We start from the raw sequence: 25,217 nt of genomic DNA on the forward strand, positions 1-25,217 counted from the left end.
TGTTTTTGAAAGACTCTTGATCAACAATATAGCAAAACAGTAATATTGTGAAATATTCTTACATTTTTAAATAACTGTTTTCTAGTTTAATATATTTCAAAATGTAATTTATTAATTAAAAAATGTATGATAAATAATAAAGTCCAAACTTTTAAATGTTAGTGTATATCTAGCAGTGTTGATGCAAACAGTGGCCTTACCATAGCATTTCACCAAATGTGAATAGATATTCTCCTTCTCGGTGAAGTCAGGAATCAGCTCAGACAGAGCCTTGATTTTGGCAGCCTGTACAGGAATGAAAATAAAGTGTCTTTATTCACATACTGTGTGACTATATTGCATATAAACTATGTACTGTACATACACTTAATGAAAGTTCAGCGCATGAAGACTAGAACAAACTGGGTTTGTTTACCTGTCCCGGCTGCTGAGCCGCTCGCAACATGTATGTGAACATTGTGTCCTTCTGCTCATTGACAGCCGCACAGCGCTAAAGCAATCAAAAAAAGCACAAGACACTTTAAAACTCTAAACACAAACATTTACCATGTGTGTGTTCACATGCATGCACAGTATCTGCCCTTGAGCACAACATAACCCATTGCTATAAAAACAATTACTTGTATTTCCTATATCCACACAGCAAGCAGTTAAAAGAAGGCAAAGGGGAGCGTATGAAGGTGTGTGTCACAGCATGATGGAAGCGTGTGTTTTTGAATGTATCCATCTTCCATTACATCCTTTAGCACTCAGTGCATCGCTCTATAGTTGAGGGTTAATTATACAGCTAATAAGGGAGTCAGGCAAATAACCACTTATTTCTTTATGAAAATTAAAATGTACAGTGTCCGCCCAATTTAAAGTACAATTATCTACACTTAGCCGTATAAAGGCTTTGAATTGCATCGGCGTGCTCCTGAGCTTTCAAGCGCTGGTGTGCAATTTTCACACTCTTTAATCAGGACAATATAACACAAGTTAAATGAAGGCACAGTGAATTCTGGAAGGTTAAACTGCACCGTAGAGAAACTGTAGGTCTTGAGAAGATTCAACAAACTTTGTCAAAAAGAAGATATTAGCAGGTATGAAGAAATCAGGCTTTTATATGAATATTCTGGGCACCTTTAAAGCAAGCATGGACTAAACCTTTTTCTTGCAATACAAGTTACATCGACAGCATCTGTGGCATAATAGCAATTTTTTATGTAAAATGCTTAACAGTAAAATGCTTAGAATGCAGGTAAACAGGATCATGAGCTTTAAAAGCTTCAAAACAGTATTGCCTGCTTAAAACATTTAATTACGATACAGAAATTACCATTATTTATCATTTCAATGTTACTTTCCAGGTTTCTAATGACCATGATCTGTTCTCGAGCTTCTGGTTAGGCATTTCTGACAATTTCTGTGTTTAGACGTCTCTAAATCAGGGGTGTCAAATTCAGTTCCTGGAGGGTCACAACCCTGCACAGTTTAGATGCAACTCTAATTAATCACACCTAATCCAGCTAATCAAGTCAAGTCATTAAGATATTTTTAATTAAGGCTTGAGAGCCTGAGAGACTTCTGTCTCTCCATTGCAAGTCAATGTAACCAAAACGTTTAAGCTTGAAAAAGATCATAAAGACGTAAGAGTAATTCTTATTCAAAATATGATAAACAGCAGCTTAACCATACTTTTTTGTTGCATGACAAGCAAGCACATTTGAGTTCCATTTACCATTGTCAACTCTATGTATGTGCATAGACCAATGTTTGTGTGTAAATAAAAGCCTACTCATCATGTAAAGAGATCATGTCTTTTCAGAAGACTTAAACTGCTAAATTCATATGGATTACTTTTGAGATGTCTTTATGAACTTCTTGAAGTGTGAAAGTTTTGGTTACATGGACTTTCAATGGAAGAGGCTCTCTGGTTTCATTAAAATTATCTTCATTTGTGCTTCAAAGTTGAAGGAAGTCTTGTGGTAAGTGTATATTTTCATGTCTTAATCTTTCAAACATTCCTGTTTATTATTTCCATTGCAGGTGCCTTACTCTTAAAAAAATGTATCTAAATTTGTAATTAATCCGGAAAACATCTCTGAGCTGCTGTTAAAAAAAAAAAAAAAAAAAAAAAAAAGTCTGAATCTCTTCTTAAGGAAAACATCATCCTGTCTTGTGTGTGTTTTGAAATCGCTGGACTGCCCTGTGCTTTCTCTGGGTTCAGCGCCAATGAGGTCACATTACAAGCCAGTCGTGAAAGCTGTGTTTCTCTCTTGCATCTGCTAATTTAAAAGCTGAGGGGTCTGGGAGGCTTTTAACAGGCTTCTATATTAAAATGAACGGAGGCTGAGGTGGGCAGAGTGCCTTCACGATAATCAAAGCAATTAAAACTGCAGCCCAGCAGCTTCACTCTTGAGAGTTACTCTCTGATGCGATTCACGACACCTACAACATGGCGAACAAGACCAAACCGAATATGCTGATCTGAGACATTCTGTAAAATCATATTTTGATATTTAGCATTCCATCTCCGGGATGCTGAGAAGCAAAGCTTCCTGTTATTTTGACATCTCAAAGGATTTTACTCACTCCTGGGTTTAGTGGTACTTTAATGCAGCCCTTTTGTTCCTCAACTCACTAAAGTGCTTTTTGAAAGAGGGAGAGGAAAGATCTTACTTGAACAAGAGTATCTAAGCATGCAAAAATGACTGAATGATTAAATTATGAGACAGGGAGAGGTCAGAAAGAGCAGCGATCACTTGAGATGGAATTGTAGTTAACAACAGGGTCAGCCAGTTCCGATACCAACTCGAATTAGATTCAGCAATTTAGCAAGGTCACCGAGTCCTCATGCATATCTTGGTTTGTGAGAGACGGTACCTGCAGGAGGAACTTGGCCTCTTCTGTCCTGCCCGTGTCCACGTAAATCAGGAAGAGGTCTGTAGCGGCTCTGTAGGAGGCAAAGTGATTGCAGAGCCTTTCCGCCATGGCACTCACTGGACGTAGAGAGAGGTGTCAATCAATCACATGCTTCGACGGTGATTACTATGTTACAACACATCAGTGGGTGCTGTAATGTTTCTCCAATCCAGAAACTCACAAACAAGGGCTAGAAGTCCGTTCAGAAGTACTCTCAGAACACAGCTGTGTATCAGTGACTCTCAACCTTTTTGACTTCAAGAAGCCCATTTGAAGACTCCTCTGTCATGTAAGTACTATTCCTATAGGTTTTTAAATATAACCCCTTGTAATCTTTAATAAAAAACATTAATGTGCTACCACTCCCTTGACTTACAATTGAGTTTGCAATGTTCACGTTCTGCGATTCAACCAAATTGATGGACAAAAACAGATAAGAGTTATATGTTTTTACTCTCATTTAATAGCCGTTTTACTCTGATGTGTCAGAACAGGGGGAAAAGTTGCTCATAACTTCCATTTCATGATGACTTTAACAAATTAGGAGCGTTAAGATTAAAATAACTAACCAAGTGTATTTGAAATAATATTAAAATAAAGAACTATATTCTTCAAAAACAACTGCTGTTGATGGGACAGACTGAAATAAGTAATATGTCAGCATACCTTAACATGACTTTTTAAATGACTTATTTGAAGTAATTTCTTAAATATTTGACTATCATCTTGCAGCCCCTTTCTCTGTCAGAAAAAAAAAATGCAAAAATTTTACCTTTTGGGATACAACAGCCACTGGTCTTTGTATTGACCCCTAAAAAAGTGCATGTTACTACCTTAAAGCAGTAGTAAGCTACTATTATGAACTTTCCTAGGGGTAAATAAAGAACAAAAATGTCCCTTTGAGACTGCCCCAGTGTTGCTGTCCCCCTAAAAGCACAATTTTTGCAGATTTCTTTTTTTTTTTTGGAGGTGTTAGAAGTTTGCTGAGCGTCTCTGGCTGAGAACCACTGATACTGATGAAGAGGTAGTGTGTGGGTCTTACATTTATCTAGTACAGCATCGTTGTTGGCATCTACAACTTTGCGGAAGACAAACGAAATACTGGATCTCTGATTCTCTGTGTTCTGGGTGTAAAAGGACTCCAACAGCTCCACCGCACTGTCAATGTCCTCACTGCAAAGGGAGAAAAGAGAGTTCATACTTTGTGTTAGTGACTTGAACTTGAATTTTCACTTGGTTTACAAAATAAAGGAATGGTAAAAAAACCACAAAAAAAAAACCCTATTTGTTTAGACTTTTACTGAGGGAGGGATCAAAGCCATATTTAGAGACCAAAATATAGATTTATAGGCGGCCCTTTTTTGCATCTGAAAAAGATAACTTTGGTTCAAAGAGTATAACTAAAGAAAGGCAATCGGAAAAAAAGCAAGCCATGTGAAAATTTCCATTCCATTTCTGCGTCCCTTCCATCCCCGACCTTCATTTACAGAACAGTAAGTGCATAAAACTTTCATTGGCCACATTAATATTCCCGGCCCAGCCACAGATTGTCATTCCTCACCATTGCCAAAGTCTTAAGACAGTGTAGGACAGCGGAAGAGCAAAGCGTTCCTCACGGCTGATTGAGCGCCTTCCCGTTTGCACGGCTTCGTCCTGTCGGGGTGAACTCTGACCCCCGGGCGGACCTAAGCAACAGTGACACGTGTGCTGTGTGCGGCTGAGCCAAACTGACTGGTTAAGAGGCGAGACGGGGCTCCGGAAACCGGCCACCACATTAGTGCGGCCCATTGTGAATTATTCAGACTACATAGTCATAGCCATCACAGCAGATTTGAGCCTTTAATAATAATGGGTGGAGAGGGGTGAAGGGGATGGAGAAAAGGTAAGATAAAAGAACAGAAGATGAAATTGAGGTGTGAGAAAAGGCCACATGAGCAGACGGTCCTTTGTAGCAACAACAAACCTTCGATGACACCAATTTTTAGTCAAGGTCAAACCACAGAAAGGGCCCTTTTCGTGTTATTTACAGAAACAAGGGTGCTTCATTGTTCTTTTCATGAATTTGTGTTCACAAAAATAACCAAGAAAAGTTTGTGCGGGTGGAATCTAATCTCACCCGCCAGACAGTCTGCTAGTGTTCCCTTTGTTAGAAACACTGAGCATGTGGTTCAGAGTTTCTGAGATAACAATACATCTATAATCAAGTCTTTGTCATAGTCAATCACAGCCTTAACCCCGGTGTCATCTGCTTCCCTCCAACTGCCAGGTATGTGGTGCCAATTTTAGCTGCATTTAATTTAACTGTGCATCCACTTTAAAAACATCTGAAGGACTGCTCATCTCAAGTATTGTGAGCAGCTCTAGTAGCTGAGCCAACGAGATCTTTTGAGTCATGTAGCTACACAATATAATTTGGTGCATTGCATTGATGCCATAATGTTAGAGTGTTATGGGTGGTTGCCAGTGTGTTCTAGATGGTTGCTTTCACTAGTGTCTATTGATATTCTAGTTATTACATATGGTTCATGTCCCAATGCATGTCGTTCCTGCACCTGTTGACCAATGAACTGCCATGATTTTTCAGCTGACTTTTTCAATTGTTCATAATTACAGGATTAAAAAATAAATTTTTTTAACATAAAAATAGTTTAGAATAGATTTTTGTGACATTATTATTATTAATTAAATTATATTTAATGTATAATAAATTAACTCATTTATTATAAATCAAACAAGACATTTGATTTAATATAACATAAATGAGATCTCATTTTTAATAAATGAAATAAGATACTTGTCTCAATTATTTTTCCATTTCCATGTTTCAAGATTTCCAAAGAAAATCTGCCTGAAAATCAGTTTAAACTTTCTGGCTTTTCTATGGCTGTATAATACACTGCTGTTCATAGGTTTGGAGTCAGTTTTTTTTCTTTTGAAATTAAAGAAATTAACACTTAAAAAAAAAAAAGAAAAATGAATGCTGTTCTTTTGAACTTTATATTCAACAAAGAATTTCATAGAGAATCATAGTTTGTGCAAAAATATTACACAGCATAACTGTTTTCAACATTGATAATATTAGATATTTCTTGAGCACCAAATCTGCATATGAGAATAATTTCTGAAGGATCATGTGACACTGAAGACTGGAGTAATGGCTGCTAAAAATTTCATTTTGCCATCAGATGAATAAATTACATTTTACTAAATATTGAAATAGAAAAATGTTATTTTGAAATGTAATATTTCACAGTATTACGGTTTTTTAATCAAATAAATGCGGCATGAGAGAATACAAAAAAAATTACAACAATCTTACCAACCCCAAACTTTTGAACAGCAGAGTAAGTCTATTGGATTTGAAGATCTTGCCTTAACCAAAAAATAAATAAATAAATAAAAAACATACTTTTTAATATGAGCGAGAGCAGTATTGTTGACATATAACATGCTGGACAGCTTGATGGAGCCTAAAGTCTTCACCAAGGCCTCCACTTCCTGGATGTCCTGTGTATTTCCTTCACTTGCGAGACCCTGGACCAGTCGAGTGATGGCCAGCTGAGTGGGCACCTGGTCAGTCTGTACCATGCCCTTAAGCGTCCCCATGGCATCTGTGAGAGAGATCACGTGGTCAGGTTTAATAAATCAGTAACTGGGAGAACAGATCAACTTTTGTACTCACCTTTCATCTGGCATCTCTTCACCTGAGAGATGATGAGAAGGTTGTTGGCATTGTCATTTAAATTGAATTCAGGAATATGATCAGTGGCACTGAGAAGACAAAAGGAAGATGGGTATTGGTTGAACAAATTTGCAGTTTGTGTTGTGGGATCAGCTGTTTTTATGAATAATACATGATGTTGTGTATGTGTTAATGCTGAGAAACACTTTTTTCACTGCTCATCTTAAAATTGTGCGCATACATGTGTGTGAGACTGAACAAATCCAACAAATCTGGATCCACTCTCCACGGCCGTTTTCCCCTCATTCGTCACTTAAACCTCAAAGTCGTCTTCTTTTTTTATTACCCTCACTGGCCAGATTAATCCAGCCGCCCAATTGAGCATCAGCCGCCGCTCCTTATCTCAACGGCGACCGGGCCAACAGCCGCTCACACGGCAGATTGGCCCAGAGACCAGAGTCAGAGTTACTCTTATCAATCCCAAGAAAATCCTTGTGTCCTTCTCCTTACTCTCATCTAGTCCTTTAAGTGCTGGACAATCCCATCCCTCGCTTCCCTCTTCCATTCTCAATCCCCTTAATCTGTCCTTAAAGCACCCCGCTGGTCAAGACCAACGTCCTGCCAAACATCTGCATGAAGTCCACCACACACACACACATATACCTAATATGCAGTACTACACATGGTTTTCAATATACTGGCCATAATAATTAACAATAAAGGATAGTACTGTTGTTTTCTGTACGGTCATTCAGTTCCCCAGTTTAGGAAAGCTCAATGTAATGTAATGTTTAATATACTTCATGATGTTAATAACAACAAATGTAATATATTTTCTCTCTCTTTGCATTTTGATATCAATATGGTACAAGATTATCCTATTTAAATCAATATAGTAAACAAGTTAAGTCAAAAGTAACCTAAATGTAATCAAAAAGTCGCCTGAATATATTACCTAAAATGTGTAATGTAATGGATTAAGTTACTAACTACAATTTTTGTATGCACACACACACACACACACACATATATACACAGAGCATCTAAAAACTTGGTTTAAAGTACCTTTGTAACAAAAAAACTATAAGTGTAATACAGTGGGAGATCATGTTGTATGCATTCACTAAAAGTACGTGAATAGGGTCAGTTAACACCCACCGCAATGGCTATTGGGTGATAGCCTGCTATATAAACATTTCTGAATGCTTCCTGAAAGCATGCACAAGATTATAGTGGTGATGGCTTTCTTTCATAAGGATATATCATCAGACATATAATACGACCTTGTGAAAGATCTGAGCTTTATGGACAGATCAAGGATCAGCACAAACACAAAGATTTATTACTAATCGGCAAAGGACTGTCATTTTTGCATCTTGTCAAGCTCTCCTGAGAACTCAGAGATTATCTAGTAACTCTGAAAGGGCTTAAACCATAAGACATGTATGCGTGTGTGTGTTCAGCTAGAAGGAGCTTATCAGCATTCATTCGTTTCAATTCAAGAAGATTTTCTGATGCTGCAAAATCGGGTAAAACGGCCATGACCAAGGTCTGTAATTTAGCAACCTGCAATACAAATGTAGACATATTAGTCGGTGAGACCCCCACAGACAGACTCACATGTTTTTGACAGCCATAGCATCCTCAATGTTGCCTGTGGCTAGGAGGGCTTTGATGAGGGTATCATATGGAGCAGGGCTGAGGACCATGCCCATGCTATCTGCTTCCTTTAGGATGCCATAGGCCTCTGAGAATCAAAAACAACAGGGGTAAAAACTACACGTAATCTACTCAGACCACTACAGATAATACTGCATATGACCATCCTTTAACCATCCTGAAAATTCATCTTGAGACAGTCACACTAACTTTTACTATAAAGCAATTTTAAAGCTATTATATGTAACTATATAAATAAACCTGACTTGAATTAATCTAAGCCGACAGCTGTAAATATATTATATTAATATATTAAATATTATATAGACAATATATAAATATATAGTATATAATGTTTTATTCAGATTTTTATATTATTTGACCTTTTATCTAATTTTTATTTTATTTTATATTTAATTTAATGTATGCAACTTTTTGCTGTCTAGTGGCTGAAAAATAAAACTACAAGTTACACGTTGAGCGCAAGTACACCATTTCCGGGGAAATCAGTTCTGACAACTCTTTGGCTTACCATAGTGATTTAAGGGAAGTTACATAGAGAACTAACCTTGAGCTTTGCCCTTCTTGCAAAGAGACAGGAGTTTAAGTCTGTAGTCATCAACTGTTGCCACTTTAGGGGGTGAAGCAGCAACCCTTTTACGAGGGGCAGCCTGAACCATGGGGCTAGATTTGGTCTCTTGCTCCAAAAACATCTCAGGCTGACCTTTGACCTCCTCAAACCATACCTACACATAAAACAACCACATCATTACACCATAATGCTTCCTTAAATTCCGGATATTAATTCAAGTTTAATTAATTAATGGTTTCCACCTGCTACAGAGATTATAAGAAGCAGGACAATAAGGACTAAATTTATCTGACTAAAGAAAAAGTTCTAAATACTGAAGGGCAGTGGTTTTCAACTGCTTTTTTTTTTAGGAACAGATTTTATATTGGACATTGAAAAGGTTCTTTTACCTCAGGCACCTCGAAAGGCACCTCCTTGTCATTGTTTTTAAGGATATCAGCAAGCAAACGCAGGGTCCTCTCTCTTGGAGCCAAGTTTTCCTCTTGCATTTTCATCCAGGTTGCCTCAGCCTTTCGCCAGTCATTGGTCTCCTCTGACAAGAAAAAAAAAATGTCAGTGCAAAGTTGTGACGCTCATCCACTGTTTGCAATCTCAGCTCCAACACACGAGACGTACTGCAGAGGCGTAACAAATAGTGGTACATGTCATCTCTGTCACACTCAAACAGCTTGACAGTCATGTCCACCATGTTCTCAAGGGGCTCCATCTGGGGAAAGAGAGATTCAAACAGTGATACACACTATTGATCTATAGCAAATCACTTTTTCAGACACAATGGCAGAGAAACACCGACCTGTTGGGCTGCAATACATTTCTCTGCAAACCACTGCAGACGGGTTGGTCGTGCCCTTAGACCAGGAGTCTGCACATAGGTAAAAATAGAAATGTATGAGATCTCAACACAAAACAAAACAAAAAGAACAGAGACAAAAAACAAAATCAAACAAACCAAAACAAAAAATACACAAAATACAACAATTTTGGGGGGTGGTACAGACAGAATATAGATCTAGTTGTACAACATGATTATTTCTCATATAAAGCACTGACTCGTGATGCTCTGGTGCTCCTTCAGTAAATGATAATCTTTACACACAGAGGTGCACACGCACAAACAAACTAACAGATTTCTAAATTCACATTGTCTCTCCTCTTTGGAGGATATTGCACCAGCAGCATCCAAACAGAATTACTCTGCAGCAAATCAGCCTCCAGGCCAAGTTCAAAATCACTCCAGCCTTCCTCAAGCCTAATCTTCTTAGCAAATAAGACCAAAATTGAACCGCTACACAGTCCTAGTCTTTTTTTTGTGTTGCTATAAAATGTAGGAGAAGCCCCTGGGCCTGATGCATAAAGCCCTGTGGGGCAAATCTTCCCTTAAGTAAATCCAGGATGATGAGCACCCCCACTCCTCTAATCTTCCTATACAGGAGAGCAAATCAACACACTCACATTCATTTGACCACACACACACAGCCCATACCCAAAAAGAACATCTAGGTCTGATGATTAAGAAAATCTGGAGTCTGCAAAGACAGATAGATGACAGATTTCTTATTTATTTATTCTACACAACACATGGACATTAAACAATAAATTGATCAATTCTTTCCCTATCAGGATTTTAGCCTTATATGGTCAATAAAACGATAGAAAATATAAACTAATGACCTGCTTATGTAATTTTCTGTCATTTCTGACAAATTATAATTTTCTATCCTGGAGTCAGAAGTTTCTATGAAGAGTCCTGAAAATCTTACCAAAATAAACCAAAAATTTAAATGTTTAAAATATTAAAATATTTAGGATATACATCTTTATAGACCTCTAGCAAAAAATAAAATAAACAGTCAGATACAGTCCAGAAGGTCGAGACTTAAAACTATTTTTCATGCTAGCTAAATTTTTTTTTTTTTTAAATGTGGGATAACAGTTTAAAAAAAAATCATTCAACAATCTCACCAAGAAAAAAACATTAGGTTTGTGAGTCTAATGCTTCACAAAAAAAGGAAACCAAAGTGTTCTATTTTCATGGCCTTCACAAAGTTACAGTAAACAAAACTCCCCGTTCATTCAGACCTTGGAGCAAAAACAGCCATCATCATGCTGAAGATGCCATCATTCTCTCAAACACAGGTCACACACTTTGAAACACTCACACACAATGTGACAACCATTTTAATTACACCAAAACCTTAACCAGCATTTCATTTAATTACCACCATTATTAATAATCGGACAATTATAGACAACACAATCACCTGACCAGCACTCCATCACTGCACTTAAAGTTTCTATTAGAGAGTGGAGTAGAGCTCTGTGTCTGCTCATGCTACTTAGATATCAGTGTTTTTAATTATCCAGCTCTGGATGGAAGAGAGGATGTGTGGAAAACGCTCCAGGGAACGAGTGGGGCTTTTGACCTGTCAAGCACAAGGATGCTCGACGAGCCGCCATTAAATACCAACTTTTAGAGTTTATGGTGGAGGGAATTCAGAGGTATAAAACTATTGTAACTACCAGGTGTAGGCAGAGCTTTGTTTTCAATGACTAATAGCAACTCTAATCAAATACACCTCCCAATCACGCTTTCAGGATAATATAGTTTAAATGACTTACAATATTTGTAAAAAAAAAAAAAAAAGGGAATTCAGGAATAAATACTAAGTTGCTGACAAGCAATGAGGCACAAGTTATCTCATCACAGCTGCATAAAAAAATGCATTGAAGAGATGCCAAGCCATAATGGTTATGAATTGATGTCAATATCAAAATGTCCAAATACCAGTGGTGTTATTGTAAACTAAAACGATGAATTATTGTTTTTGATAACTGAAATAAAGCTGCAAAAATCTATACAAATATAAAATAAAAAACTTCAATGAAAATTAGAAATGTTGCCTTAGTAGCTTCAAGAAATAAGTTTGTTGAAATGCCAAAATTATAAAAAAAAATTAATAAACAAAGCTATATAAAATATACATAGACCTAAAAATGAGTAAAATAACAAAAGCAAATAAAACTAAAATTAAAATGATAATTAAAAAAATACAGCATTCAATTCAAAATATTTAATAAAAACTATAGTACTACTGTACATAAATAATACCAAAATAGCACTTCCAAATAACAGCTAATGTGTCATCTGGACAATACAATGGATTATTAACACTATAAATCAGTACAGTTAACAACATGAATAAATAATAGTGTTACCCATAATGAAAGTGACCTTTCTTTGAATGTGCGTATTGCTTTAAAACAACATCTAAACTACACTGTGTATTAGTCATGCATCATGAATGGTCTTAAACTCATATGACACTGGAGGTTGTCCTAAGATGGTACAAGATCAGTAGTGGATTGGAAAATTAAAATAATAAAAAAAATAAAGCAAATGAGGGATTTGAACTTGCATACCAAATTAACCTCTCAAAACAATGAAAGTCAAAGCTGCTTGAGATCGCGGTATCCTGAGGTCACCATTGATAGCTTATCGGCTAAAGTACTGTCCCAGAGGAATTTCTATGATCTGGTGTATGTATGAAAAATGGAGCCAAATGGCATGCTCTAGATCTGCGGACACTGGATATTTCCTTGGTTAAAAGCCCCTGACTGATGGATCTGTAATATCCAAACTTAAGCTTATTTTTTATCCATACTGACAGCGATACAACAGAATTAGCAGAGATGAGGGTTTGTGGAGGACAGATGCAGAGAGACAAGAAAAAAAGAAAATGCTGCAGAAGGTTGGAAAAATAAAACTGCACAGAAAGGTGAAACAACCTCAGACAAAGACTATGCATCATAAACCGGCAAGAAGTGACTTGACTTGCGCTGACATTTCGCTGTACTCCCACATGGCAGCACTGAGGGAGTTGAGTGGTGTCGTATTAGAGCAGCTGGCTAATTGAACATCTAAATGGCTTTGTCAGAGTTGTTTCGCAGTGGAAGTGTAGACTCGTGAGATGCTGTCGTCTGAAAGAACAAGACAGAACACAGCCTAAAGATATCCCCGTAAGACCCATTCTGGACGAAGCGCTCAAAACACGTCAAGCATCTCAAAATCAGTTACTTCCCAGACAGAGCGCTCGCTGAAGGGCCTGATGAGAGAACAGAGACATGCTCAGTCTCTCCAGACAATAAAAGAGGTCTACACATGCATTGAAAATCCATCTGAAATGTGTCTGAAAACTTCACAGTACTGAGACGGGATGAGAAGTTCTGCTGCCAGGTCTACTTTAAGCAGATGCTCTTCTCATTCAATAAACATGGCCCTCTGGCCCGAGGACAGTGTGAGAGCGCTATAACTTCTGCATGGATTTCGCATTTCAAAATTATTTCTTTTTTAACCTGTTAGCTAGGTAAAAAGCTGTCTGGAATAGATTTGATTGCAAGAATTACTTGTGATAGTCTTGGTGACATCTGAAAGAACTGTCTGAAAATTACAAACTAATTAGTATTGCTTTTGACTTACATTACATAATATTTCAGCAATTATTACAAAATTTGTCAGTAAATAAAATACAACATTTATTGAAAACATATGCATATGTTTGTGCTAAAGGAGCCCCGACCAAGTATTGAGTGCAGAAATGAAAATACTTTAAAGAATTTGAACTTTTCTGTTTTTTTATTGATCTTAGGAAATATTCTAATATTTTGAGATACTGGATTTTTGACTTTCATGAGCTGTAAGGTCTAATCATCAAAATTAAAACAAAAAATATTTTGAAATGTTTTATTTTACATGTAATGAATCTAGAAAATATGAAATAAGTTTTTTGAATTAAGTTACCAAAAAAAACAACTTTTTTTTAAAGATTCTAATTTTTGGAGATGCACCTTTATACTAACAGCCAATATGTTAAAGGGGTAAGATATGGCGCGATTTTCCTTTGTCTTTGGAGTGTTACAAGCTGTTTGTGCATACATAAGATCCATAAAGTCGCACAAATTAAAGATTCAAACCCAAAGAGATATTCTTTCTAAAAGTTAAGACTCATCCACACCTGAGCTTTGTAAAAATCAACACGTTTCAGGAAGGCTGGGCAGAGAGGAGCAACAATAATGTACGATGTATGTAAAATAATGTGATTTTTGAACCGCACATTGCATTACACCAAATACACAAAATATTATTATTTTTAGCAAAATCATATGACCCCTTTAATAATGCTAGCAAGCAACTACTTAATAGTGAGATATGGTCCCTATACTAAAGTGTTACCACTTAAACTGAAATTAATATGCACCAGGCACTCATTTCTTTGTTGTTAACTTTTGCCATCATTTACGGTTTCAAATGAAAATGGCTTTATCAAGCCAAAGCCTTGTAATGACATTTAATAATAATAACAATTGACAGTGCATTGATTCAATATAGTGACAAACAATATCACAATACTTAAATTTTTCCAGTAAGCTTTGTTTCAAAAACGAGTGGTCTTTGTAGTCGTCGTTTTCTCCTTCACACTCGCACACACTCTCTCATTCTTTGAAAAATCATTGTACCTATTGTCTTGCTTGAATGGCATTAGTGTGGCTTTGGAGCCAATCTAATTTAAAAGTGGAAATATCAGTGTGGCAGTAATTAAAGCTGTTAATAGCGGTGTGGTTTGAACACAATAACAGCAGTCCCACCTCGATGACTTTGCGTGCCTCCTTGTAGCGGCCCGTATGCAGGAACGCAAAGTAAAGGTCGTAGAGCATCATCATCTCGCCTCGCTCCTGACTCAAAAACTCCATGACTGTGAAACGAAAGAGAGAGACGGGAAAGTGAAAAAACAGTCCCATTTGTGTACTCTGCTTAAGGTTGATAGAATAGAGACCATGTACACAGAGTAAATGTCTTCAAAAAAGTGCTTTCAGCAGCCCAGCATTTCATTAATCACTAGTGTATATGAAAAATAGAAGCTATATGAATGTCTGGCAATATTTTTGAAAACATTATTTTTAGATTTAATCTCTGGTTCATGTAGCCACCAACAATCTCTTTATTTGACAGTATTGCTTAAATGCTATTAGATTTAACAGATGCCTTGTGAAAATTGCCTCCATTGTCAGTCAATGGCAAACAAATCTGGACTCTTTGCTTGCCACTTCAGAACAGTCCAGAGAAGCCACAGCAACTCAAAGAGGGTGAACTCCTGCAGGTATATGTGCGTTTACATCCATCGATGGGTTTGCCATGGCACATGCAGAGTGCTGGGTCATCGGGGCCGTAAAGTGGCCCTCCATCGTAGAGGTCTCACTACCTTAACACTTCAAATGCACTCACCCCCAACACACAGCGCACTTAACCCCTCCACTAACCCTGACAAAGACAGAGACTATTGAAACCACCATCATCTAGGTTGTCCAACCTACCCTTTAGTGGGTGGCACTCTTGAAAACACCGAACACACACTTTCTAGATATGACCACCTCAACAGACATCAGATCAGAGCACACACACAAACAGACAAACTACTTGTGACTAACAAGTGACACACAGAAATGTAATTAATGTGCTGTGCGTGTGTGGGTGTTACACACCTTTCTGTAATAGCTCAGCATCTCCTTTTTCCACCAGGCCACAGATGAGGTCGTGGATTTTGGGCATCTGGTTGTATTGTTTATGGACCTCCACAGTGGCATCGAATGCACCCTCATAGTCCCCACTGTAGAAAAACATGACATATTACACCAAAACAGCACTACACATTGAGTATCAAGTCTTCATGTTGTGATTATTGCTGAAGCTTTTATAGGGGTTTTATCACAGTACTGTGTTTAATTACAAAACAGGCTGACATTTTGAAACTGATGTTGTTCTTAAGTTTAAATACATTTTTAAAACACCAAACTACCCTTTAAAATTTAAATATTAAAAAGAAAGTAACTTTAAAAAGAACCATGAACATTTTCAAATCTATATAAACATTTGAGTAAGCACATTTTTAAACAATAAAATTACTTTTTAATATAAAACAACCATGCATAATTAAGAAACTAAAGAACGTTTAAATAAATGTACAAATAAAAAAATGCATTAAATAGTATTTTCTAAATAAACATTTCATGGCCATGTGCAACAAAGGTCTTTAGCTTCTTGCTACTTCCTGTGGCTCTCGCCTTCCTCTACAGCCCCCAGAGCCCTCACCCCCAACTGGGCCGCTTGGCAGAATATGGCAACAAAATTAGATCTGCTCTCTCCCCTCTTCTTCCCTGTCTTCCTCCCTCTCTCTACCCCTTTCTAACAAAGAGCTCAGTGCCGGGGCTGACAGAGGAATAAAGCAAAGGAATAGACGAGAAAAACACCCCTCCAATCACTCTATTGTGACTGCAGTGGCAGGCATCGAGTGATTGGGTAATTACCACGCCAATCACACAGAGGTCAAAGCAGATAGGGCACCGACAGGAGGGGCGGGTGTGGAGAGGAAGTGAACCAGTGGGGTTTTAACAGGTGTAATTTCAGTAGTGTTTTCAACCCTGGAGATTATACAGTCAGAGTAGGGATACGTGCTTTAGAGAGAGGTGACCTTGGAAGGTGGGTTGAATGGGTGAATGGAAGGGGGGGGGGGGGTGGACAAAAAAACAGGGCAGTGATTGAGCCGGAACGTGACGCCAGCTCTTAGGCAAATCGCACTTAATTGGAATGAAGAGCGACAATATTATTCATCAAGCGGGAGTCAAGAGCCAATTCGAACACACGCTGGATCATTGCGCAATGTACTTGAGCGAGACAGAGAGAATTTGGACAGCGTCTTATTTGATTAAGGCCCATATAAAAAAGCAAAGGGAGCGAGACTGATAGAGAAACAGAGCCATCCAGTCAACTCTATAATCTCAAATTTGCTATTTTTGTCACAAATTACTGATTGTGAATCACAGGCCTGTTAGTGACGGCATTTCTTATTCAATAAACACAGGCTTCAAAAAATAACCCTTAAAAATGTATGAACTCTCAGAACAGTTTTTAATCAAAATTGACAATATATCTACCGTTTTACAATCTGAAAAAAACTTTGTGAAATGTTTTGCTTCTAAAGTGTGTTTGTGGTTTGAAAATAAATTACCAGTTTCAAATTTTGTTATGAAATATAAAGACGATCATAAAGTGTTGCATTTTGGTGACACTGAATATTTAGGGATAATGTTTGTCCTTATGGTAAAATAAATAGACGCAAAGCTCGTGTCTTTTTCCATACCGATTATTAGCTGACTGTATATTTTCTTATGTATTTATCCAATTTAATCAAATAAATAAAGATACATAAAATACAAAAATTTGAGATATAATTACTTCTTTAAGTAAGAAACCATGGCAAGAAATTAGAAAGATATGTAGGAATTCTGTTACCTTGAAAAACAGTCGATGATACAGTACAGTTTTGCAGTTATTATACAAATTCAGTTGACCACAGAAAAAATGTTTAACCAATGCCTAATTTAAAAGTAATTCATAAAATAAACAAATGTATTTAAAATATTAACTTAAAAAAAACATTTCCATCATTTAACTTTCAATGCTTGCTATTCCAGAGAAAACCTATATGTATTATATAAATATTATTTAAATTTAAAGAACTGTTTTCTATTTTAATACATTTCAAAATGTATTTGTGTGATGGCAAATTGGAATTTTCAGCAGCCAATACTCCAGTCTTCAGCGTCACATGATCCTACAGAAATCAATTTGCTGCTCAAGAAACATTTCTTATTATCAAAGTTGAAATAGTTGTGCCACTAAATATTTGTGTAAACCAGGATTCACAGGAATTTTTTGTAACAATGTAAAAGTTTTTACTGTGACATTTGATCCATTTAATTCATCCTTGCTGAAAAAAGTTATATATATATATATATATATATATATATATATATATATATATATATATATATATATATATATATATATATATATATATATATATATATATATATATACACACATACACACACATACATACATACACACACAGGCAAACAAAAGGTAGGACATATTTGCCCTAATCTTCACTTGACATTGGATTATTCTCGGATTATAACAAAAGAAACCTGCATTAAAAACAAACTCTAAATTCAACAGAACTTTTAAAGCGTTGTGTTTACTGACAAGGCCTGATGGAAGCAGAAATTCCTTGAACTTCATGTATTCAGAACGCCACGTGAATACGAAGTGACACAGATGTTACGCTTCCCAGCCCCCCAAAGCAGAAGCAGCATAAAACCAGAAGACTTCTTCACAATTCCCATCAATATGAGATGAGTCGTCCACAACGGCAATTACCCCACCCCCTCCTTCAAAACCCAACCCCCCTTCTCCACCCTCGCCTAACTAAGCCCCCCCCAAAAAATAACCATGTTGAAGGCTTCATAATTTCCCCGGATACAATTTAGCTGTCAGTGGCGCTCAGGCTTACTGCAACATGTTCCTCTTAATGTCACTAACTTTGCATGTCAAGCACTTTCCAGCCAATTAATTTGAAGGAGAATTAAAAAAAAAAGCGAATACGAGTGCTTTGCGCGAGGAACCTGAAGGATTAGACAAGAAAGCTAATTTCATCCACCCCTCTTCTGAACCTCTTCTTGTGACACTCTCCCTACATCCCTAACTCCCATCTCTTTTGTTACCGAGATTGGCACCCATGTTATCACCCTTTCCACTTTTAAAAGAAAACGACTGCTTTTTTATTTCTCTTTTTCCTTTACACTGAAATGTGTGTGCGTATGTTGGTAGTTAGAGAGGGTTAATGCTCAGTGGTTTGACTAAGAATCGAATACATCCATCAAACACAAATCTACAGAACGTGGCAATTTTTAAATGTGAACGGTCCCGATTTAAACTTTCCAGAAACTGTTGTTCCTCACTATATGTGACCCTGGACCACAAAATCAGTCTTAAGTCGCCGGGGTATATTTGTAGCAATAGCCAAAAATACATCGTATGGGTCAAAATTATTGATTTTTCTTTTATGCCAAAAATCATTAGGATATTAAGTAAAGATCATGATCCATGAAGATATTTAGTAAATTTCTTACCATAGTAATATGCCTTGCTAAACTTCATTTGGACAACTTTAAAGGCGATTTCATCAATATCTTGATTTTTTTGCACCCTCAGATTCCACATTTTCAAATAGTTGTATTGTTCGATCCTAACAAACCATACATCAATGGAAAGCTTATTTATTCAGCATTCAGATGAAGCAGAAATCTCAATTTTGAAAAACTGATATTTAAGACTGGTTTTGTGGTCCAGGGTCACATATATGCACGTGACGCAGTTCAAAACAAACATCTGACAGACTTCGACATCACCCTCCCTCTTTTTAGAGTTCCTGTCTCTCAAAAAATCACTTCCACAAAAAAAGTTCTGTCAATTCCCTTTGTTAGGTTCATTAGAGACTGAGGATACGGATCGGGAGCGGCGGCTGCTGTTGTCGTGGAGACGGGCTGACGGCTGTCAGAGTTAATCCCATAGAGAAGTGTTCATTAAGTCATTACAGTTGACATGCTGACGAGACACTGACACACACCACTTTGTCCTCTTTAGCACAGCCAAGACCAAAGAGGAGACAGAGACGAGTGGAGAGAGAGAGAGATGGATGAGGGCAGAACAGAGAGAACGCTGGAGAAGATAAAAGAGCCGTCTATAGCAAGGGATGCCAAACACATTTTAGGCCGAAGTCCAGATTGGACAAAGCATCACCTTATTGGGTTGACTTTTTGGTTTATTGATGGTGTGTGTATGTATAACAAATGTGCATCAACTTTTGATTCGACTTGGACATGGCCTCGCCCCCTTTGCTGCATGTTCCCTGGGGCGGGGTTTATCTGGGTTTGTGACATAACGGACCCGGGAAGTAGCTCTTTGTAGTCCCTATGAGCCATTTTTGTAGGCATTAAACTGCCATAATTTTAAAAGACGATATCTCCGTTTGCATTGAACTTTCAGCTTCGTAACTTTGCAGATATTGTTTATGCTCAAACAGCAACATTACACACTAACTAACATTAAAAAAGTTAAAATCGCAATCAACCACCCCTTTAAACAAACAAATAAATAAAATGATTAAATACATGACAAAAGCACATAAAACTACTAAAACTAAAATGAAAACTGACAATAATAATAAAAGCCAATTAAATTTTTAAGAATAAATAAAATGCATGTTAACTTTATTTTAGCTAATTTCACTTTCACTAAATTTCGCTTTCAGCTACCAATGGACACAGAGTGGACACATTTCACCATGTTTACATCCATTCTGTAGAATTCAAGCACTTCCCGCTTCACAAGCATGAATGAAATTGAATAAAACTGATATAATTTTTTTCCTAAAAATCTGCTTTAAACATAAAATTAAATAACTGCAATAAAAAAAAAAAAATAAAAAAAAAAGATTTCATTTGGGCCTGGGCTTCAACTCAGTCATCATCCTTTCTCCTTTCTGTCTTTGACTAATATTTTGGTCATTATATAAAGATTCTCAAGATACTCTGTGTATCTTTTATTTAAATATGACTACAGTATATCATAGACAAATCAGACAAGTACAACAGAGTTCCTAACGGAGGCTGTATCCAAGCAGGCCTGTCTGCTGTAAGCTCTGAGACAGCTCTCCCCCACTGGAATGTGTGGCTGCCAGTCACTGTATGTATGTGTGTGTGTGTGTGTGTATGTGTGATGTAAACATTCACAGTTTATCAGAGTCTCTGCTGAGAGTCGCTCTGATCTCTCCGTATCTGCTCCTTAATGAACCTGAGCTAAATTGGAAACCTTATCGCGCACAAGGCAGCAATTAAAGTGTGGACGTGCCAGTGTGGTTGTGGCACTCGAGTGACAGAAAAACAAACAGTCTCGGTGGGGCACCCAGAAAGCCTGTATGTGTGTGTTGACTAGCGCTATCAGTGAAGGTGTATTGCCAACCTCAATATCCCACAGCGGGGAGGGGGAAAGGCACTTACGCAGTGCACCGCATGGCCCAGGCAAATCCAGTAATTAGCACAGGGTGCATAATTAACATGCAAATTAGTTGATCTGCTTAAAAGCCGCTCTTACAAATAGACCTGAACGGATGGGGAGGCGGGAAAGAGGGGCCAAACTTGTGGAAGTTAATTCCTTTTCCCACCATGCTGCATTTTGCTATAAGGTAATGACAGATTATATGAAATGAACAGTGAAACGACAAGCTTAGGGAGGAGTGGAGCTCTGCCCTTTACAATCTGACATTGTTATTAATGTTTGTTTTCAAATTATATTCATGTTGTTTCCACAACTCACTACTTGTTGGGGTCAACCATATTTTTTTCTTTTTATGGCTGAGATCCCTTTATAATGCTAGTCAAGGTTTCTTGCACCAAAAAATTATAGTTAAGTTCTGTCATGACAACTCTCGGAAGGAGGAAAATATCTGCTACGCTGCTGAATTGCTGCAGCTGTTGTAGATTATGGCTGCTGCAAATCAAGTACAGAAACCTCCAATACATACGCTGATACGGTGCTGTGAGTATGCTGCTGCACAAATAGCATACAAAATAACCCATAGCAGATCTATACAGGTGGAGCTGGGGAGGTGGAGGGTTTCAGAGTAAAGGCCATTGCACACGGTGTCTGACGTTTTCACACATTAAAAAAATAAATACGATCTCATGTTGTGTCAATCATGTTTACACAATGCCTCCGAAACTTTCATCAGTTATAAAAAAAATCTGATCAGCTATGATTTTCTACGTTTTCGCATCCGTAACAAGCATTTTGAGAAGAAAGGATGACGAATATGAAAAAAAATGGAAAAACGCATACGAAAATTTCGGACTCAGTGTGCAATGGCCTTAACTCTGAAAGTGCACAGCGAAATGTTCTAGTGGATGCTAACCAGCCATTTAAATGTAGAGCAGTAAAGCTCATTGAACCTTAAACCAGTCAGCTTGCGCCAAGTAGTTTGACGCTGTAAATATAATCAGTTTGCATTAAGGATCCATCAGCCGGCGCCATCTAGAGTTTCATGACAGAACTTGGCATTAATACTGTACACAATCACTTTCCACCCTCTGTCTGGCATTCTTTCCTGATGGCTTCTGTTTAAGTTACCTCTTTGCATGGGAAATGAATTACAACACTTATTTACAGGTTAAAAATAGTAGTGTAGCACCATTTTTTTCGATAACAGACTCTTTGTTAAGTCTGCATTACATTGTGACAGGTTTACAAAACAATCTGCACTTGAATATGCTGCACAAACTGTTAAGGTTAAATTTAACCTTCCCAATAGATTCAAAATCTACATATGCCTTTTACCTTCCCGGGTCAGTTTTGACCCGGTGGAACGTCAGTATTTAAAACATTTATCAATTAAATTTCTATTTAAAAACTTATTGTATCTGATTAATAAGTTTGCAACTATATGCAAAGACTTGAATGTTTTCTAAATTTGTGTTATTACCATGTTATTACGACATCAGTTTTGTTAATCCAATAAATGATCATCTTGACACATTATTGATGTTTTTCTATACTAAAACTTTACATTTTGGGGATTTCTGAAATTTTGGCTACACTATTTTATGTTGCCTTTGAGTGCTCTGGGCAGTTGCTTGTAATTATGCATAACTCACTTTTATTACTTCAGCAAGTAGATGTAACGTGTAACAAAAGACGTTTCAGTTGATGCACCCCTTCTACTTCAAAACTGACCCAAATGCAACAGGAGGGTTAAGCAGCAACATTGTTGTTGCCGCCAATAGCCTCGTGGCAGTGCACCGACATATAGTGTCCCGAGTTGGAGTCCTGGCTCGTGGACCTTTCCCGATCCCGCCCCCTCTCTCTTTCCCACTTCGCTTCCTGTCAATGAAATGTCCTATCCAAATAAAGGCTAAACATGCCAAAAAAAATTAGCGTTAAACAGCAACACTGTTAAAAATATAATGTCAGGCATTCTGTTCTAATGCTGGGATCCTTCAGAGGGGTGTGCAGAGCTGTAGGTGCTACACACAGACAGGAACAGCACAAAGTCTGGCAAGTTTCCAAAGTTTTACCAACTCACCTCTCCAGAAAGCAAGAGATGAGGGGTGCGCAGAGGTTACTGGATGGTTTGGCCAGGCCTAAAGTGAATATTGTCTCCTGGAGGCGTTGAATAGTGTTGGCATCTCCCTTCATCGCAGCTGTGTTCATCGTGAGGGTGAGCAAACCGATTGTGCTGTCCCTTAACTGCACATCCTTCTCCTTCATCTCCTTCAGCATGTCTATCGCCTCTGTATGACATCATCAAAAAGAGAGAAAGATAGATTAGGCAAAATATCAGTGATGGCCTGCCTAGCAGAGGTCATACATTTTGACCAGTTATCCAACACTGACTTACTACTTAAAATTCAGTGTCTTGATGTAGATTTTTTTTTTTAATTCAACAATTTTTTGGAGTGGGTTGACAATTATAAAAGATTGAAATTTTTACAAATTAATGCTTGAATCCTCTATGTGCAACTAGTTACATGGTACACAACAAATTTATATAGTGGCTACTTGGTACTCAGGGCGCAGTTTCATAAATCGCTAGTCGATACAAAGGTTTAACCGTCTCATTGACTATTCCACAGACTTGTGGAGATTATTTGTATATCTGTGCGCTTAGCCGTCCCCTTATGGGCCAGCGCCAGACAAGAGTGTGCGAGAGAGAGAGCGAGAGAGGGGAAGAGGTGATAAAAGCCCCCTTAGATAATTTCATGTGGGGAAAACAAACCGCTATTAAAACAACATTTTACACCCAGCGGGGATGCAAATGCTTCCGTATAATGCCAATTCGCCGCTAATTACTACTTGCATTTCTAAACGAGACTACAATTACGGAGGCCCCCACAATAGTAGGCTTTTTTTTCACGGTTCCCTGCGAAAGCATGCCGGGAAATTATAGGTGTGCGGCGAGTGCCCGGCGTGAACTCGGCGGGCTCTGGTCGTGGATACGCTGCAGCTTTGCTACCGTAATGGAGGCTTTTTACTGGGCGATGCTCCCATCTGGCAGAGGGGAGAGGGTCCACCTCCACAGCTGCTCTGTCACCAAGCCAGATAATTAAGATGTGTTTACGCGCTGTTTAGAGGCTAGCTAATGGGCTGATACCGATAGGGCCCGTTTGCACTGGCGATACTAATCATCTAGAACCAAGAGAGAGTGACACAGAGAGAGAGAATGAGGATATCATCATCACAGCTGTGTGCATGTGGGAGTCAGAGCTGGCCACAGGCAGTCAGGCAAACTCCCAAATTCCCATGACTCACAGCAGTATTGCTGTTCATCTCCATTTCTTCATAGTACTTAGATAAAGTAGATAAAGTGATAGTTTTCATGCCATTAGCGAATTGCAAAATTGACCATTTCTTGAACACTTGCCATTGGCTGATAAACAGTCCCATCCAAAACTTTATCAGTTGAGCAATTGCTGTGTCAGTAAACTTAAAAAGCAATGTTTTGATTGCACAACCGTATTTATGCATTCCCTGGAAAGTATGAATTATATCAAAGTTTAATTTGAACATTAAGTTTTTGTTTGTATGAACTGTCAACATAGAACTGTCAACTTTCCCAAGAAAATATGGGCACAAAAATGCCACTAAAATATCACTGAAGTGAAAAGCAGTTAATAAAATTAATATGCAGAACATTTTAAATTAAAAATAATGATTGAAATTGAGATTTATATCTCATCTGAAACTGAAAGCTGAATAAATAAGCTTGATGTATGGCTTGTTAGGATCTGACAATAATTATTTGGCCGAGATACAACTATTTGAAAATCTGGAATCTGAGGGTGCAAAAAAATCTAAATATTGAGATAATCGCTCTATAAAGTTGTCCAAATGAAGTTCTTCGCAATGCATATTACTAATCAAAAATGAAGTTTTGATATATTAACGGTTAGAAATTTACTAAATATCTTCATGGATCATGATCTTTACTTAATATCCTAATGATTTTTGGCATAAAAGAAAAATCAATAATTTTGACCCATGCAATGTATTTTGGGCTATTGCTACAAATATACCCCAGCGACTTAAGACTGGTTTTGTGGTCCAGGGTCACATATTACAAAATATTTATATTTCAAATAAATACTGTGTTTATCTAATAATCAAAAGACTTCCTATTAATCATCGCCTCACACCATTAAGCAGCACAACTGTTTTCAACACTCCTAATAATAAATCAAATCATCATATTGGATTTAGTAGTATATTTTTATTTAATGCCATGTCAGCATTTTAGGCTATTTTCATGGCAAAAACAATTAAAAAATATATAAGTATAACAAATACAATAAAACCCAGCAAACAAACAAACAAGTTATATTACATTAACATATGATTAAAAATTCTAAAACTTTTTCTGGCAAAATTATACT

The 25,217-nt window shown here is 37.4% G+C and overlaps 1 protein-coding gene across 1 annotated transcript in view; it reads right to left on the reverse strand.

The window, feature by feature from the left end:
- The window catches only part of LOC306882120 (leucine-rich PPR motif-containing protein, mitochondrial-like), a 51,914-nt gene that overhangs the window by 1,911 nt on the left and 24,786 nt on the right, over window positions 1–25,217 (reverse strand). Inside the window, exons 23-36 of the mRNA XM_079436600.1 lie at window positions 22,871–23,078; window positions 15,375–15,499; window positions 14,481–14,587; window positions 9,631–9,699; window positions 9,453–9,543; window positions 9,227–9,369; window positions 8,814–8,991; window positions 8,207–8,333; window positions 6,587–6,675; window positions 6,314–6,515; window positions 3,947–4,077; window positions 2,866–2,981; window positions 416–490; window positions 201–285 (exon numbers count right to left, since the gene is read on the reverse strand). Of these exons, the coding sequence (XP_079292726.1) occupies window positions 201–285; window positions 416–490; window positions 2,866–2,981; window positions 3,947–4,077; window positions 6,314–6,515; window positions 6,587–6,675; window positions 8,207–8,333; window positions 8,814–8,991; window positions 9,227–9,369; window positions 9,453–9,543; window positions 9,631–9,699; window positions 14,481–14,587; window positions 15,375–15,499; window positions 22,871–23,078 (1,746 nt within the window). The remainder of the gene's footprint in view (window positions 1–200; window positions 286–415; window positions 491–2,865; window positions 2,982–3,946; window positions 4,078–6,313; window positions 6,516–6,586; window positions 6,676–8,206; window positions 8,334–8,813; window positions 8,992–9,226; window positions 9,370–9,452; window positions 9,544–9,630; window positions 9,700–14,480; window positions 14,588–15,374; window positions 15,500–22,870; window positions 23,079–25,217) is intronic.

This window comes from Barbus barbus (genome assembly GCF_936440315.1).
Source record: "Barbus barbus genome assembly, chromosome: 16".
Classification (NCBI taxonomy): Eukaryota; Metazoa; Chordata; class Actinopteri; order Cypriniformes; family Cyprinidae; genus Barbus; species Barbus barbus.